The 13,296-nt window shown below is 51.6% G+C and overlaps 1 protein-coding gene across 7 annotated transcripts in view; it reads left to right on the top strand.

Moving 5' to 3' along the window:
* The window catches only part of ATP2B4 (ATPase plasma membrane Ca2+ transporting 4), an 84,569-nt gene that overhangs the window by 28,253 nt on the left and 43,020 nt on the right, over positions 1–13,296 (top strand). For all 7 annotated transcript variants that reach the window (XM_036909625.2, XM_036909622.2, XM_036909619.2 and 4 more), the window contains exon 2: positions 11,198–11,859. In XM_036909625.2, coding sequence (XP_036765520.2) covers positions 11,667–11,859 — 193 coding nt within the window. In that variant the 5' untranslated portion in view covers positions 11,198–11,666. The remainder of the gene's footprint in view (positions 1–11,197; positions 11,860–13,296) is intronic.

Genomic DNA, 13,296 nt, shown 5'->3' with positions numbered 1-13,296 from the left:
GTGAGTTTTGGAAGCTTACCCTACCTTGGGGGTTCTGAGACGGGCCTGCTTCTCTGCCTGTTTATGCTCTCCCAAGTAACGGCTCTCAGCCTGAACTAGTACCCTGAGACTCAGGAACAGAAATTCCGGTGTCTGGGACGCCAGCTCCAGGGGGCCTCTCTACCCGCCGCCTACTCCCAGCTGTCCGGGACGGTGGCCCGCGCTGGGCCCTTTGGTCTCCTAATCCCTCCTCCCCTTCAGAAATGATGGGGTGCTGGCCACAGTTGGTTTGACAGGCTTAGAAGCCCATGCCTGCTCTGCTCTTTTGACCTCAAGGTGCTGCCAGAACTGATTTCTGCCCCAAGTTCTGATTTTCCGAGCAAGACTATCAGCTAAGCGGGCTGTCACCCAGGACTTTGACCCCTCCCGGGGGGGCGGCAGGCTCTTCCCTGGGGGAAGCAACAGAAGCTTCCCCTTTCTCCCGTCCTCTCTCCTCCCCGAGGGGGTTGCTTGCGTCTATATCCTTTCCGAGCTACGGTGGCATCTGGGAGACATTCAGCTATAATCTGAGCTGGAAGGAATCGGAACAGACCGTGGGATTTGCCCTTAACGCTGCCCTAACTTCATTTTTTTCTAATTAATATGCCCACTGGCAGTGGTGAGGGGGGTTCTCCGCCTAAGGATACAGCAATCCAAGAGGCGCTGGAGTAAGGTGGAGGAAGAGTGATGATTCAATCTGGCAGCAACGTTTGTATTCCAACCAGCTGCTCTGGAAGGTGACTCTCTCTTAGTGAGATGCCATTTAGTGATTAGCAACCTATAGCGTATCTATCAAAATTGGTGCACACATTCAGCTTAGGGGTGTGGGCATGTGTGTTTGGTTACCACGTGGGCTTGTTCTTCGCACTCACGTCCCTCTTGAGCTGCCTGTGACCTATAGCCCATTTCTTTTCTCTTATTTGGTACATTATTTTTGGCAGGACAAGTGGAGAAGGCAGAGGACCCTAGTGGCCCATCCAGTGGCTTATGATCACACCCTATGTCCTCTGCCAAAAACCTTTCCCATGCGCCTAGAGCCCTGGAGATGTTATTTGTCCAAGGAGGAATCAACCTTACTTCTGATCAGCCTTCGGCGCCTGACCTCAAATGCTGACCTCTTGGTGCTGGCTAAGGGTCCTCACCAACCTAAACCCTTAAATCCTGCTGAGCGGGAGTGTTGCCTTCACCCCAGAGCTCCCTGAGGAGAATGACATGAAAATTCCCTGTGCAAGTGAAGGAAACGTGTGTCCCTTCAGAGGCACCTCCGGAGGTCATCCCCTGCAGACCTCCAGGCGGGGCGGGATGGTGGGGGGCCACGCGCTGAGTCTCTCTCCCGGGACCCCTGGCGGGTCCCTCAGTATCTTCCTCCTGACGACTCGGGAAGGAGAAGGGGTTGGTGGGGAGTTGGGAGGATGTGGGGTGCTGCTGGCTGGAGCCTGGCTCGGGCAAGAAGGGGAACAAAGTGCCGTGCCTCCACTCACTCAAGTCACCGAGGCGGAAGCGAGGAGGCCCTGCGTGTTGGCCTGTCTCCTCGGTGAGCTGCAGCGGAGGCAGGCACGGGCGAGCAGCCACACATTCCCTTCTTCAGGGTTGCTTACCCGTGTTCCCCATTTCAGTTTTCCCCTTCCGGGCTCAACCCCTAAGGTCTGTTTTCTGGTTACACTCTTTTCACGCCTGAGAAAGTTGTGGTGGCTTTCTCTCTCTCTCTCTTTTTTTTTTTTTTAAGCTTTTTTAGGGGGTTGGGAAAGGAAAACTTCAAAAGTAAAATAATAAAAAACAGACCGCTCTGCCATTACAGGCACATAAATAGCTTCACCGTAGCCAGGCTGCAGACTCACTTCACCATAGCAACCTGAAACAAGTGTTTATAGCAGCCTGTCACCCCGACTGGAAAACAGCAGCTGTGCCCGGGCCCCCACCTCAGTCTCAGAGCCCGGCCCCGAGGGCCACTGCGGGGGGCCTAGGGTCCAGATGTGCTGGGGGGCCAGAAGTGATATCTGGGGAGCCCCAGATGAGTGGTGGGTGTCTTGTTTTCTTTGTTCCCATCACCAGTGGATGACCCCGTCCATCTCTGGTCTCCTGTGCAGGTGGGATACAGGTGTGCAGAGGGTGCTTAGCTGCACCTGACCCCCCAAAAAAAAGGGGTCAGGGTGTTCCTCTGAATCTCATGAAGTGGCTTGTTTTAACTTTGGATAAATCTTGGCCTCTGCCACAGCCTGTTCGGGGAAGTCCTCTCAAGTCTGTTTTCTCTGAGACTCACAGGACGGGGGCTTGCCTTGGGCAGATCATGAGCAGATTCTCTCTGGCCAAGGGGGCTGCCCTGAGGTGAGGACAAGCAGAGATCAGCATCCGGGAAGGACTAAGGAGGCGGAGGGAAAGCAGGGAGATACGTGGCAAGACCCTCCTGTGCCCGCCCTGTCAGCCTAGGTCCGAGCACGGTGTTTGGACTGGGCCCCCATTCAAGACCCTCAAAACGCACATGTTGGAGGTTCTCATGACACTGTTTGCAAGACGCTTCATGACCTCTGCAGCATTCTCAAACTGTGGTTCCCAGGCCAGCAGCTGAGTCCCCTTGGTGGAAATTCCATGTTCCCATGCCTCCGGCATCAGAAGCCCTGGGAACAGGCCAGCAATAGGCCCCAGCACTCCTGGGGATCCTGAGGAGGGTCCCCAAGGATGAGCCACTGCTCTAACGCATGGCACAAGTGCAAGGGAGTAGGACATTCCGCCCTCTAAAGCCCGGGGCTGACTCAGTGGCTCCTCTGTGCAATGTGTAAACAAGGAGGGGTGACACTGGGCAGCAAGGGGACAGACTGTGAGGGAGGGGTCCCAGTTCTCTTCCATAATAAGCGCCGTCTTCTCAGCAGGCTGCTTTGCCCGTTTGCCTAGGACTTCAGGAAATGGGCTGAAAGGAGGCTGGAACAGAGTAAAGGGCCAGCTCTCCGCACCAGTGAGGCCGCATGGAGTGTGCAGGGTGGTGATGGGGCGTCGGCCAGGCGTGATGCTGTTCCGTTGTGTGGTACTCTGACTAGTGTCTGGGTCACACAGGACTGTCAGTTTGCTTCCACTCCTGCTGAGCTGGGGACAGAGCACTGCCCACAGCCCACCCCCTTGCGGGGTCGAGAGGCAGCCTTCTCAGTCTGAGGCCAGACAGCTCGCCTTTCACCCATGAGGACTCCACCAGAGCCTGCGGCCCAGGAGCAGCAAGATCCTGACTCCAGTGGCCAAGGCAGAGTGGCGCTCCTCTCTCTCCACCAGCGTGGCATGTTTCTGCTGGAAGTTGTTTCTAAAAATAATGCAAGATCCAGTCCAGCTGCTAAAAAGCCCCTTTGTTCCCACAGAAAGCAGCCCCGAGGAAGGCAAGCTCTGTTGTCTGAGAGGGTATACCTCCTGGACACTCGACTGTCACTGCCTGAGGTCTGCATCCTCTCTGCTGCCAGGCAGCCTCCCGTCCCAGCTCCAAGGGGCTGCTTCCCACTCGGTGAGAAGCAGAAGCCCTTGATGACCCATATCCTGAGCATTCACATGATCAGGTGAGAGGGACTGGCGGAGGCTGCCAGCACTGCTTTCCTAAACAAAAGACCTCCTAAACGGCGTTGTCGCTCCCCCCTGAAACTGGCTCTTGTCCTCCTTAACCAGTTGGAGGGAGTGGTTGCCATTGCTGTTTCATCCTCTACAGCTTTTTGAGCTCTAGCTTGCTGTGAACGCTGCCCCCACCCCATGAGTCATAGGAGGCCACAGAGATGACCTGGGTCAGTATGACTCAGATTATTGAAAGAGGGTACATCCTCCATGGCTCTGGGCCTGAAGGACTGCCCTTTTCATCTTGACATAGTGATGCTATTTTAGAATGGAGCCAGGGAGTGACATTACCCTCTGTGGCACATTCCTGTCTCAGTTTCCCCGCCCATGCCATGAAGCCTCGTGTCTCCAACTTGATGCTTCTTGGGGTCTCTGACATGGGCTGGATCTCAATAAGCCAGATGATCAAAAATGGACTCTCAATCCTATAGGTCATTTCTTGGTGTCACCGTTTGGAGAAAGTTTGTGCTATGTGGGGGCCCTACCTCTCCCCACCCCCTGAAGGCGTCTGGTCAAACTGATAAGCTTTGTTGTCATTCCCACAGCATATACTGGACAGTACGGCCCCTGTAGGACTGAAGGTTCCAGCATCTATGTTTTATTTTGTTTCCTGGACCTCCCGTGCCGAGTACTGAGCAGGTCATGCTATGGGTTCACGCCCACTGTTATCATCAGTCCACCTAAGTGCCTTCCTGTGCTCACCGTTTCCCCGCATCCCACGTCTGTTCTCTTCCCTGCCTGTCAGCATCATTCTCAGGTGCTAATATGTATCTTTTTATTTAAGTATGTCCCTTAAAACCTATAAAACTGCTTTAGATCATGAGATTTTAACTTGTGTAAAGCTGTTAAAGCACCTTCCTCCCTCCCATTAGCCACTGTTCCTCAGATCACCACTATTGTCGTGTGCGCGTCTGATCTGGGTTTCTGTGTCACATAACATCCCCTGTTATCCAGCTCACACATTTTACCTCCATCACTGGGGGAGAGGACCCCAGGTCGCCTTCAGCTCCTTGCCACCACTGATAATGTCCCAGTGAACCCCTTGCACATGCCCCTTCCGAACCTGTACGGGAATTTCTCTGGGAGATGCGCCCAGGAGTAGGTGACTGGGTCCCAGGCATGTGTAGGCTTAGTTTGACCCAGAAGTACCAGGTGGCTCTGGGGAAGAGGGAGGAATTCAGGATCCTTGGGGTCAAGCGTGACACATTTTCTCCAGATGGGTGCTTTGATTCTGGCTCTATAGTTCTGTTGCTGAATTAAAGGCACTCTTAGGGCAGCAGACTCAGGGAGATGAAGGATAAGCAAGGGAACCCCATCTCTGCCACCCCCTGGCCAGGAAGGGATGCTCTCTCTTCAGGAAGGGAATACCCATCAGAACCCAGGTCCTGGGGGTTACCTGAGAGTTAGCACCAGGTTCCAGGTCCAGGACCAGGACCAGGACCACAGGCCACAGCGCGCCTTCCTGTGGTCCGTGCCAAGCCGCGTGTTGGTGCTCCAGTGGGCGTGGCTGTGCGGTGGTGATGACGGCGGGTGCTGCCCACAACCTGAGCTTCAGCTGACACGCTCTGCCCCTGACCTTCTTTGCACTTGCCCCCAAAGGGCCTCAGGAGACTGACGGAGAGGGGTGCCCAGGGCTGCTTCTGCAAACCAGCAGGCGTGGGAAGAGCACTTAAGCCCGGGCAGGCCTGGGAGGGAAAGAGGCACCTGGGACCTCGATGAGAAGGAGGGGATGGCCTGAGCAGTGGGAACGGGCAGGGGTGAGCTGGAGTCCCGGTTGTGGCAATGTGACCTGTGATGGGGGGGAGCAGAGCAGCTTCTGTGCGGGATTCAGACCTTCAGAGAGAAGGGCCAGCCGGGTATGTTTCACACAGGGCAGCCAGTCATGCCCAGGTGCCTGCCAGCTTTCTTGACAGGGCACAGCCCTCTTGGAAGCATGGGAGTGCCTGAGAAAGAGTGAAGCTTAAGGAACTGTAGGTGACGGCTCGGAAACGCCCCTGCTGGAGACAGGAGAGAGGGGACGCGAGGCAGAGTCTCTCCGTACCGTGCCAAAGTCGCTGTGGTCACAAAGCCAAGGACGTGAGCGGAAGACGCTGGCATCCCCAGGCCTGGGGTCTCCGCATGGGCGTGGATGCGCCGCGTGCCGGGCCAGTCCACAGCCAAGCGCACGCCCCGGCTCGGGTGTACACATGCTGGGTGGGACGTACCCCCCATGTGCATGGCTGGGGGGCGGGAGGGGGCGCGTCTGCCCCCGGGAAGATCATGTGAAAGAGATCTAGCTTCACACCTGCCCAGAAGGTTCAAAGAGCTAAGCAAGAATTCCCCTGAGCTGTTTCAGAGACTCCTGGGCAGGGGGCAGAGAGCTCTGTGGGCCTTCTTATCAGGCTTTAGGAAGTGAATCCATGGCTTCTTTGCGTTTTCTTACAGGGTTGTCCTTGTGCTTGAGGCAGGGGGGTTTGGACTCAGACCAGGGCACAAATCCTGGCTCTCTGAATCTGTATTTTCCTACAGTAACATGGTGTGCACTAGTTTAAAGCTTTGTTGGTGAGGATTCAGTGAAATAATGTATGTAATGATAACAATAGCTACTGTGTATGGACCAACCACTACATATCAGCCACCGTGCTAGGCACTGCATAATGTGTGTGTGTGTGTGTGACAGAGAGAGAGAGTGGGGGCGGGGGAGAGAGATTTCACTCCTTGGCTCATTGTAGGTGCTCAACAAATATTACTTCCTTCCCTTCCCACCTGACTCCTGTGAATAGGCAGAAAATGGAGCCTCACTTGGGCTGAGGGAGCCCCTGCATCAGAGAAAGGAGAACAGGTTTTGTGTGTAGGGGGTGGGGGGCCTGAGGCAGGTTTCCTGTTTCAGTTGGGTGCGTTCTGAGGTGGGACCAGCCTGCTCCTCCACCCCTCCAGGGTCTCCCCTTCTTCACCCCTGACCTCCTGCGCAGCAGAGAGCAGTGAGGCTGGCACTTCCACCCAGAGCATCTCAGAGTGCTACCAACTTACTCCTGAGCCGCTGCTCTAGCCCAGGGCAGGGCGGGGCAGGGCAGGGCAGGGCGGGGCAGGACAGCCTCTCTGCTGAGCAGCCCCGCCTGCAGCCCAGAGGCCAGAGGAGTGTAGCTGCTTATTATTGCAGGCAGGTCTGCTGCTGAGCTGCACCAGCCTGCACCCACCCCACCCTGGGCCTCGTTTCCAGTCACCCTTCCTTCCCCAGGCATCGTGCCAGACTCAGTAGGAGCCTTGGGCAGAGGACATTCAGGGGGTGCATTCTTCTCAGATCCTCAAAATGTCCTCCTCCATCCCCTACATGAGGAGTTACCCCTTTTCCTCAGAGTTTGGGGATGTAGGTCTTCTTTAGCATCCGGGAAGGTCTCCAAGAGTAAGGGATGCCTTGGACAAAGTGGGAGGAAACTGTGTGACGGTCGTTCACGGTTTGGTGGCTTAGGTGTGAGCTGCTTCTCTCCGGCCACCCCTCATTTCGGACCTCGCTCACCTGCCCAACTGCAGGTTGGGTTCTCAGGAACTGGGGGTGGCTTGCTCCTCCAGGATGTCCGGTAGCAGGAGGCGTCTGCCTCCCCCTCATCACCTGGGGGATGATGGAGCTGATTCTGAAAGAGACGAGCAAGTGTAAAAGTCAGCATTTTCTCTCAGTGGAAATGGGCATTATCTATGCCCTAGAGATGCCTGTGTTTCAAGGATCTCTTAGATGTTTCTCAGAAAATGAAGACGTCCAGCCTTGAAGGAAGGAGTAAAGGGCTAACAAAATGGGCACCAAGCAGTCTAGGCCACTGACTTGCCAAAGACCCAGTTACTTCTGATCTCCTTGGATCTCAGTCTTGGTCTGGCAGGTGGGGGTCACAGCTCTGTCCTCTCCGGCATTGGTAGGACAATGTTTTCACCAGTCATTACAAATTGTAGAACAGATGTCACAGGACTTCAGGAAGGAAAAAGAACTTAACTGACTTCGTATCATGTGAAGTAGTACGACTTCTTGACCCTGCAGGAAGGGACGAAAGAGTTCACTCTTCCATCTTACCATCCCGTAAGCTGGCAAAGTGCTAGAAAGGAGAAGTGAGAGCTCACCTTACCCAGAATGCCCTGAGCTGAATGACTAATCCTGACGAGAGGCGGCAGCTCCCTGGCGTCTGAGTGTGGCGGCCGAGGCAGTGTGAGCACTTACAGATTATTCTCTGCCAGTTGCCTAATAAGGTTAGGGGCCAGGCACGCTCGGCAGCTGGGGAGAGCTCCTAACCTGTGAGCTCAGAGGGAGTATGACTGCCTGCTGTGCCTCTGAATTCCAGAAGAACTTTCACGGAGATCCCACTTTAAACTGGGGCACCCATTTGGGCGCTGCCCCTTTGACTTTCTGCCAGCAGCATCGTGCCTGACCTGTGCATGTGTCCCCAGAGCAGCGTGAAGCACACAAACCTCATGCTTTTTATTTATTAGCCCCGTGTGTTCTGATCTTAAGTGACCTTTTCTCACTGGTTGCCTATGTGAATGGAAGAATCTCTCCTCTTTGCAACCTTGAGGGGAGGTTTAAAGCAGGGAATTCTGACCGGCTGTCCCTTCGTTAGAGCTCCAAGGGTATATAGCCTAGCGATTATTGCTAATAGTTATAACCTGGTTAATGGTTCCTGCTAATGAAACTGCCTTGGAATTTTCCATCCTTTTGGGCGGTTGGGAAAGATGGAGAGCCATGTGGGGCTTATTGCCCTTCTACGTGAAGGGCTAGATAACAAAAGATTATTTCATTAAGATCAAATTAAACTTTTCTTCCATCACTGAGTGTCCCGTGCAGGAATCTAGGCATCTTCCATGTAAGATTTCCACGCACTATTTCTACCGATTATCCCACCCTTTCAGCACTTCCTAGGATGGTGTGAAAAGATAGGGCTGATTCCCCAGGTAAAGGTGGGAGGAACTGAACCCTAAGAAGTCCACGTGACTTACCCCAGGGGTGCCTGGGTGTTTCTTCAGGTAAATACCCATGAGTGTATCCTGAGTCTGCTACTGGTTATTCAGCCAAAAAAAATTGTAACTGAATATCCACTATGTGCAGGTCCTTTTCTAGGCACTGGGGATAAAACAGTGAATAAGACAAGTGAAAAATCTCTGCCTTCATGGGACACTGTAGCAGGTGGGGACAGAAAATCTCCTGACTTCCAGTTTTAGCACACTATCGGAACTGTTCTTAACATTCTCTTGAAAGGTTAAGGAGTTCTACTTAAGGGTCAAGACAGACTTCTTACTGCTATAGCCCTTCCCACCGCTTCCCTGCCTGGAGAGAAAATTCTGTGGTGCTGCGTATCCCTATGCCAGTCTGAATGAAGGGAGTTTGGCCCACTGCCTCCATCCCTTTCAGACCTTGTGTGACGTTTAAAAATCAATAGTAACAGCAAAACAAAATCCTGCTTGATGAACCCTTTGTAAGTCAGGTAGTTCTAAAACTGGTAGAAGGTGGAGGTGGAGGGTGCACTGGGAAAGGGAGGCATGTGACCTCCTCCATCCCGGTGGGACCTGCTCAGGGCAGGATTGATTGCCATCGGCGGGAACTCTGGCCACATGTGACCTTTAGAAAAGTAACTGATAAAAGATTCAAGTCCTCATCTGATGGTTCTTGTGTTTCTTTGTTCACCTTCTGGAAGCGAGGGTGTCATATATTTATTAGAGATTGGCTGACTAGAGCTCTTTGCCACCTCCTGGTAACTGAATTCATGCCAACAGGAGCCGTTTAGCCAGGGCTGGACCCCTGTGTTCTGGTGCTGTGTTCAGGAGGAGCCCCTTCACATTTCAACACGTGACGTGGGGCAGTGCCTCCTGCATGACACGTGTCAGGTCCTCTGTGAGGCTGAGAACGGGCTTCAGTTTTCCATGCCCTTACCTGTACGTAGCTCTGCCCCGCCGCCCAGTCGGCGTGGATGAGAGGTAACACATACCTTCCTTTTTCTTTTTTCTATTGAAATTTGGTTGATATGCAGTATTATGTTAATTTCAGTTGTATAACACAGTGATTCAACATTTATATATTACAAAATGCTCACCACAGTAGGTATAGTTTCCATCTGTCACCCTGTAAAGTTATTACCATATTGTCAACTACATTCTCTATGCTGTACTTTTCACTTCCGTGACTTATTTATTCCATAATTGGAAATTCGTACCACTTCATCCCCTTTGCCTATTTTGCCTGCCCACCCCCCATGGCAACTACCAGTTTGTCCTCTACATTTATGAGTCTGCTCTGTTTTGTTTACTCATTTGTCTTATTTTTTTTAAGTCCATATAGAAGTGAAATCATATAGTATTTGTCTTTCTCTGGCTTACTTCACTCAGCATGACACCATCAAGGTCCCTCCATGTCACTAATGGCAGGATTTCCTTCCTTAATGGCTGAGTAATGTCCCATTCTATGTATGTACCACATCGTCTTTATCCATTCATTATTGATAGACACTTGGGTTGCACCCATATTTTGGTTATTGTAAATAGTGCTGCAATAAACATAGGGATGCATATGTCTTTTCAAATTAGTGTTTGTGTTTTCTTCAGGGAAATACCCATGAGTGGAGTTGCTGGGTCATATACCTAATTTTAATTTTTTGAGGAACCTCCATACTATTTTCCATAGTGGCTGCACCAATTTACATTCACACCAACAGTGCACGGGGGTCCCCTTTTCTACACATGCCTTTCTGAAGGAAGAAATGCTGATCTGAGGCCCTCCGGTGCTCACTCACAGGCAGGCTAACTTCTGTGGCCCTAGGCTTCATCTGAATTGATGGCTATCTCTTATCCCTGCCACTCCTGAGCAACTTTAACACTCATAGGCTTCAAACTCATTATCTTTCCTCTTCAGAAGTCCTCTGTCCCCTTTATGTAAAAGGGTTCCACCCTGTATCGCCAACTGCCAGAGCATTTTACTCTCCCCTTCCCCCAAAAGCTTTTTGGAGGGGGGCAGGGCTGAGCTCCAAGACCTGAACTTAGTGCCTGACCTGTTGACAATTGTAGCAGTGGCAGAATTTCCATACAGCTGGAGGCTGTGTATTCTGAGGGGCCTCAGAGGACTCTGGCATCTTCTGTGTGGCTGTCCTGATTTGTAAGTGTGGGGCTGGGGGGAATAACGAAGCGTGCGGGGGAGAGGGAGGGCGGCAGGCCCTGCACGTCACTCTGGCCTGGACTCCCTTTCAGACCTCTTCATACCTGTCAGAGGTAAGGTCAGACCATAGCGTTCTAGAGCTGAAATAGTCAAACAGGAAAAGAATAAGCATTATTGGAGGTCGTAACCTTTTACTTCCAAGTTTCTGAAGTTGTGGGATTTGTGTTGCTTGGTTTGGGAGTTAGATATAAAGACTGGGGTGTTATCTGAAATTACTTCTCTCCCTTGGAGTGTCCAGGCTGCTGGGGTGCCCAGGGAGAAAGTGGCCTCTCCTGAGTTAGTTCGCTCGGCTCAGAACTAAGCTATCCGTTCACCTCAGGCATCAACTGTTACCTAAACCTTTGTGCCAGATTGAGCACCTCGTGCCCTTGCGGATGCCAGATCCCCATGGCTGCCCTAATTGTTTCTTTTTGTCTGTCTTTGCGTATTCCACAGATCCAGTTGTCTTTGGTATCCAGGGAGGCCTCCTCTTCCTCCTCCTTCTGCTGCCTTTCCACCACCACAGTTGCTGGATGTTGCTAAGGTTGCCTCCATGGTAACATGCACATCCTATTTACACCTCCATCTGGGCAAGTTGGTCTAAGCTAGGAACCTACCTACATTGGACAACCACTTGCATCACCACCTAGGGACACCAATCATCGTGACACAAGGTCCAGCTGCCACTCAGTTCCCCCATCCTTTTCCTCCTCTCACTGCCAAGCTTCATACTCAGAAAAGGGATCTGCGCTAGGAGCTGCTACTCTGAAGCTTATTGCACAAGGTACAGTCGATCTGTTTCCTACCTGAGCTCCCAGAGAAGCAAGAAGTAGGAAGAAGTGAGGCAGAAAGGCAAGAGACCCTGGTCAGTTGAAGGGAAACTCCAAGTTTTCTCTGACTGAGGGGCTTGGTAACAGCAGGCAAAATGACCAACCCAACAGAACATGCCTTGCCGGCCAACTCCATGGTTGAAAGCCATGAAGGGGACTTCGGCTGCACAGTAATGGACCTGAGGAAACTCATGGAGCTGCGTTCCACTGATGCCATAAACCAGATCAACGTCCACTATGGAAGTGTAATGAATCTCTGCAGTAGACTGAAAACCAACCCTGTGGAAGGTAAAGGCCATATCAGGGGTGGGGACCTGGAAGAAGGTGACTAGTGTTCAAAAGTACTGTTTTTTCCAGCTCGTAGAGAAGGAATATTTTCTGGAGCCCTCACTGGTATATCTGTGTCTGGTGAGGAAAACAGGGTGTCTAAAGCCCTGAAAGGAGGTGAAGGCTTGGAGAGGCCCTGCCTGGCCAGAGATGATGTTTATGGGCGATGCTATTTTCGGAAGATCACGCTTTCCATCTTCTTCTGTGTCGGTGTGCAAAAAGAGGATATTTATCTCTGTTTTCCAAACGTTTGTGCTAGAGATGCTTTTATCAGTAAATAATAAGCCCCTTATTCTGTATCAATCTGTGATTGCAAAAGGGTTTAAGGTATAATTCTTCTCCACACCGATCTTACAGGGTCACTGGAGAGGATGGGCTCAAAAAAGGTAAGTGCACCTACCCAGTACAGCACTTGTCTAGCACATAGTTAGAAATGGGAAGGTAAGTCACAAGGTACCCAGTCGTGCCCACCATATCTTTGAATTACGCACTGCTTCCTGTCAGGGAATCACTGATGACCTTTCCAACCCTGCCTGATGCACTTTTAATATAGTTCTTCTTAATCTCTTCTTAAAAGAGAATGAAGAAAATCCAGTTTCATGATTGCCTGGCCCAGCTCAGTTGTCCAATGAGCCATGGCCATATGAAATTTTGCCTCGTCAAAATGGAAAAGGAACCAATGGAACCTTGCTGTCTCGCTTTTGCCTGGTTCGGCATCTCTGTTACAGGTGCTTGCTTGGTCCTGTTGGCCAGGCAGGCCACGGCTGAGTGGCACAGGCTGAAGCAAAGACCTTGCCCTTTCGATGCCCTTGCCCTCTTGTGGGTTACTATTTCTGAGCCTTCCTTAGAGGCTACATCATATTTCTTGTCAATTCTAAGAAGAAGTTTTGACCCCTACCAGTGCTATAAGTTAGTGACTTTTATCTTTAGGATAAAAAAAAAAGGGAGAGATTTTCATCTAGCTGTTCGTATATTTCCCATGTCTTGTTTTGTTTGCAGTCTGAGAGAGCTGATCTACCCGTTCTCTTTACTTCTGTCTCATAAGCATTAAACAGTTTACTCAGCCTCCCTGAATCTTTTCCTTCTTTGAAAATGGTCTTAATACGTAGCCCGTAGCGTTATTGGGATTCAATAATATAATACATCTACAGTATTCAGACTTATAATGGCTACTCAATAAATTAGTTGTCTCAGATTAAAACGGAGCCCACGTGCCCGAACATATTTGCCAGAGTACGAGGGGCTATGGAGTGTAGTGTAGCAGTGTATCTGGAGAGGTGACTGCGCGCGGAGCTGCAGCCTCTGTCTGTTTCCCCCATTCGCCTCTTGACATCGAAACAGACCTGGTCAAGGTGGCCCTGCTGAGTCGCTTGTGTGCAGCTCAGTCTTTGCCTCTGG

This window comes from Manis pentadactyla, chromosome 9 (assembly GCF_030020395.1).
Source record: "Manis pentadactyla isolate mManPen7 chromosome 9, mManPen7.hap1, whole genome shotgun sequence".
Lineage (NCBI taxonomy): Eukaryota > Metazoa > Chordata > Mammalia > Pholidota > Manidae > Manis > Manis pentadactyla.
Note: the sequence above shows the minus strand (reverse complement) of the source record. Positions and strands in the feature narration are given on the sequence as shown.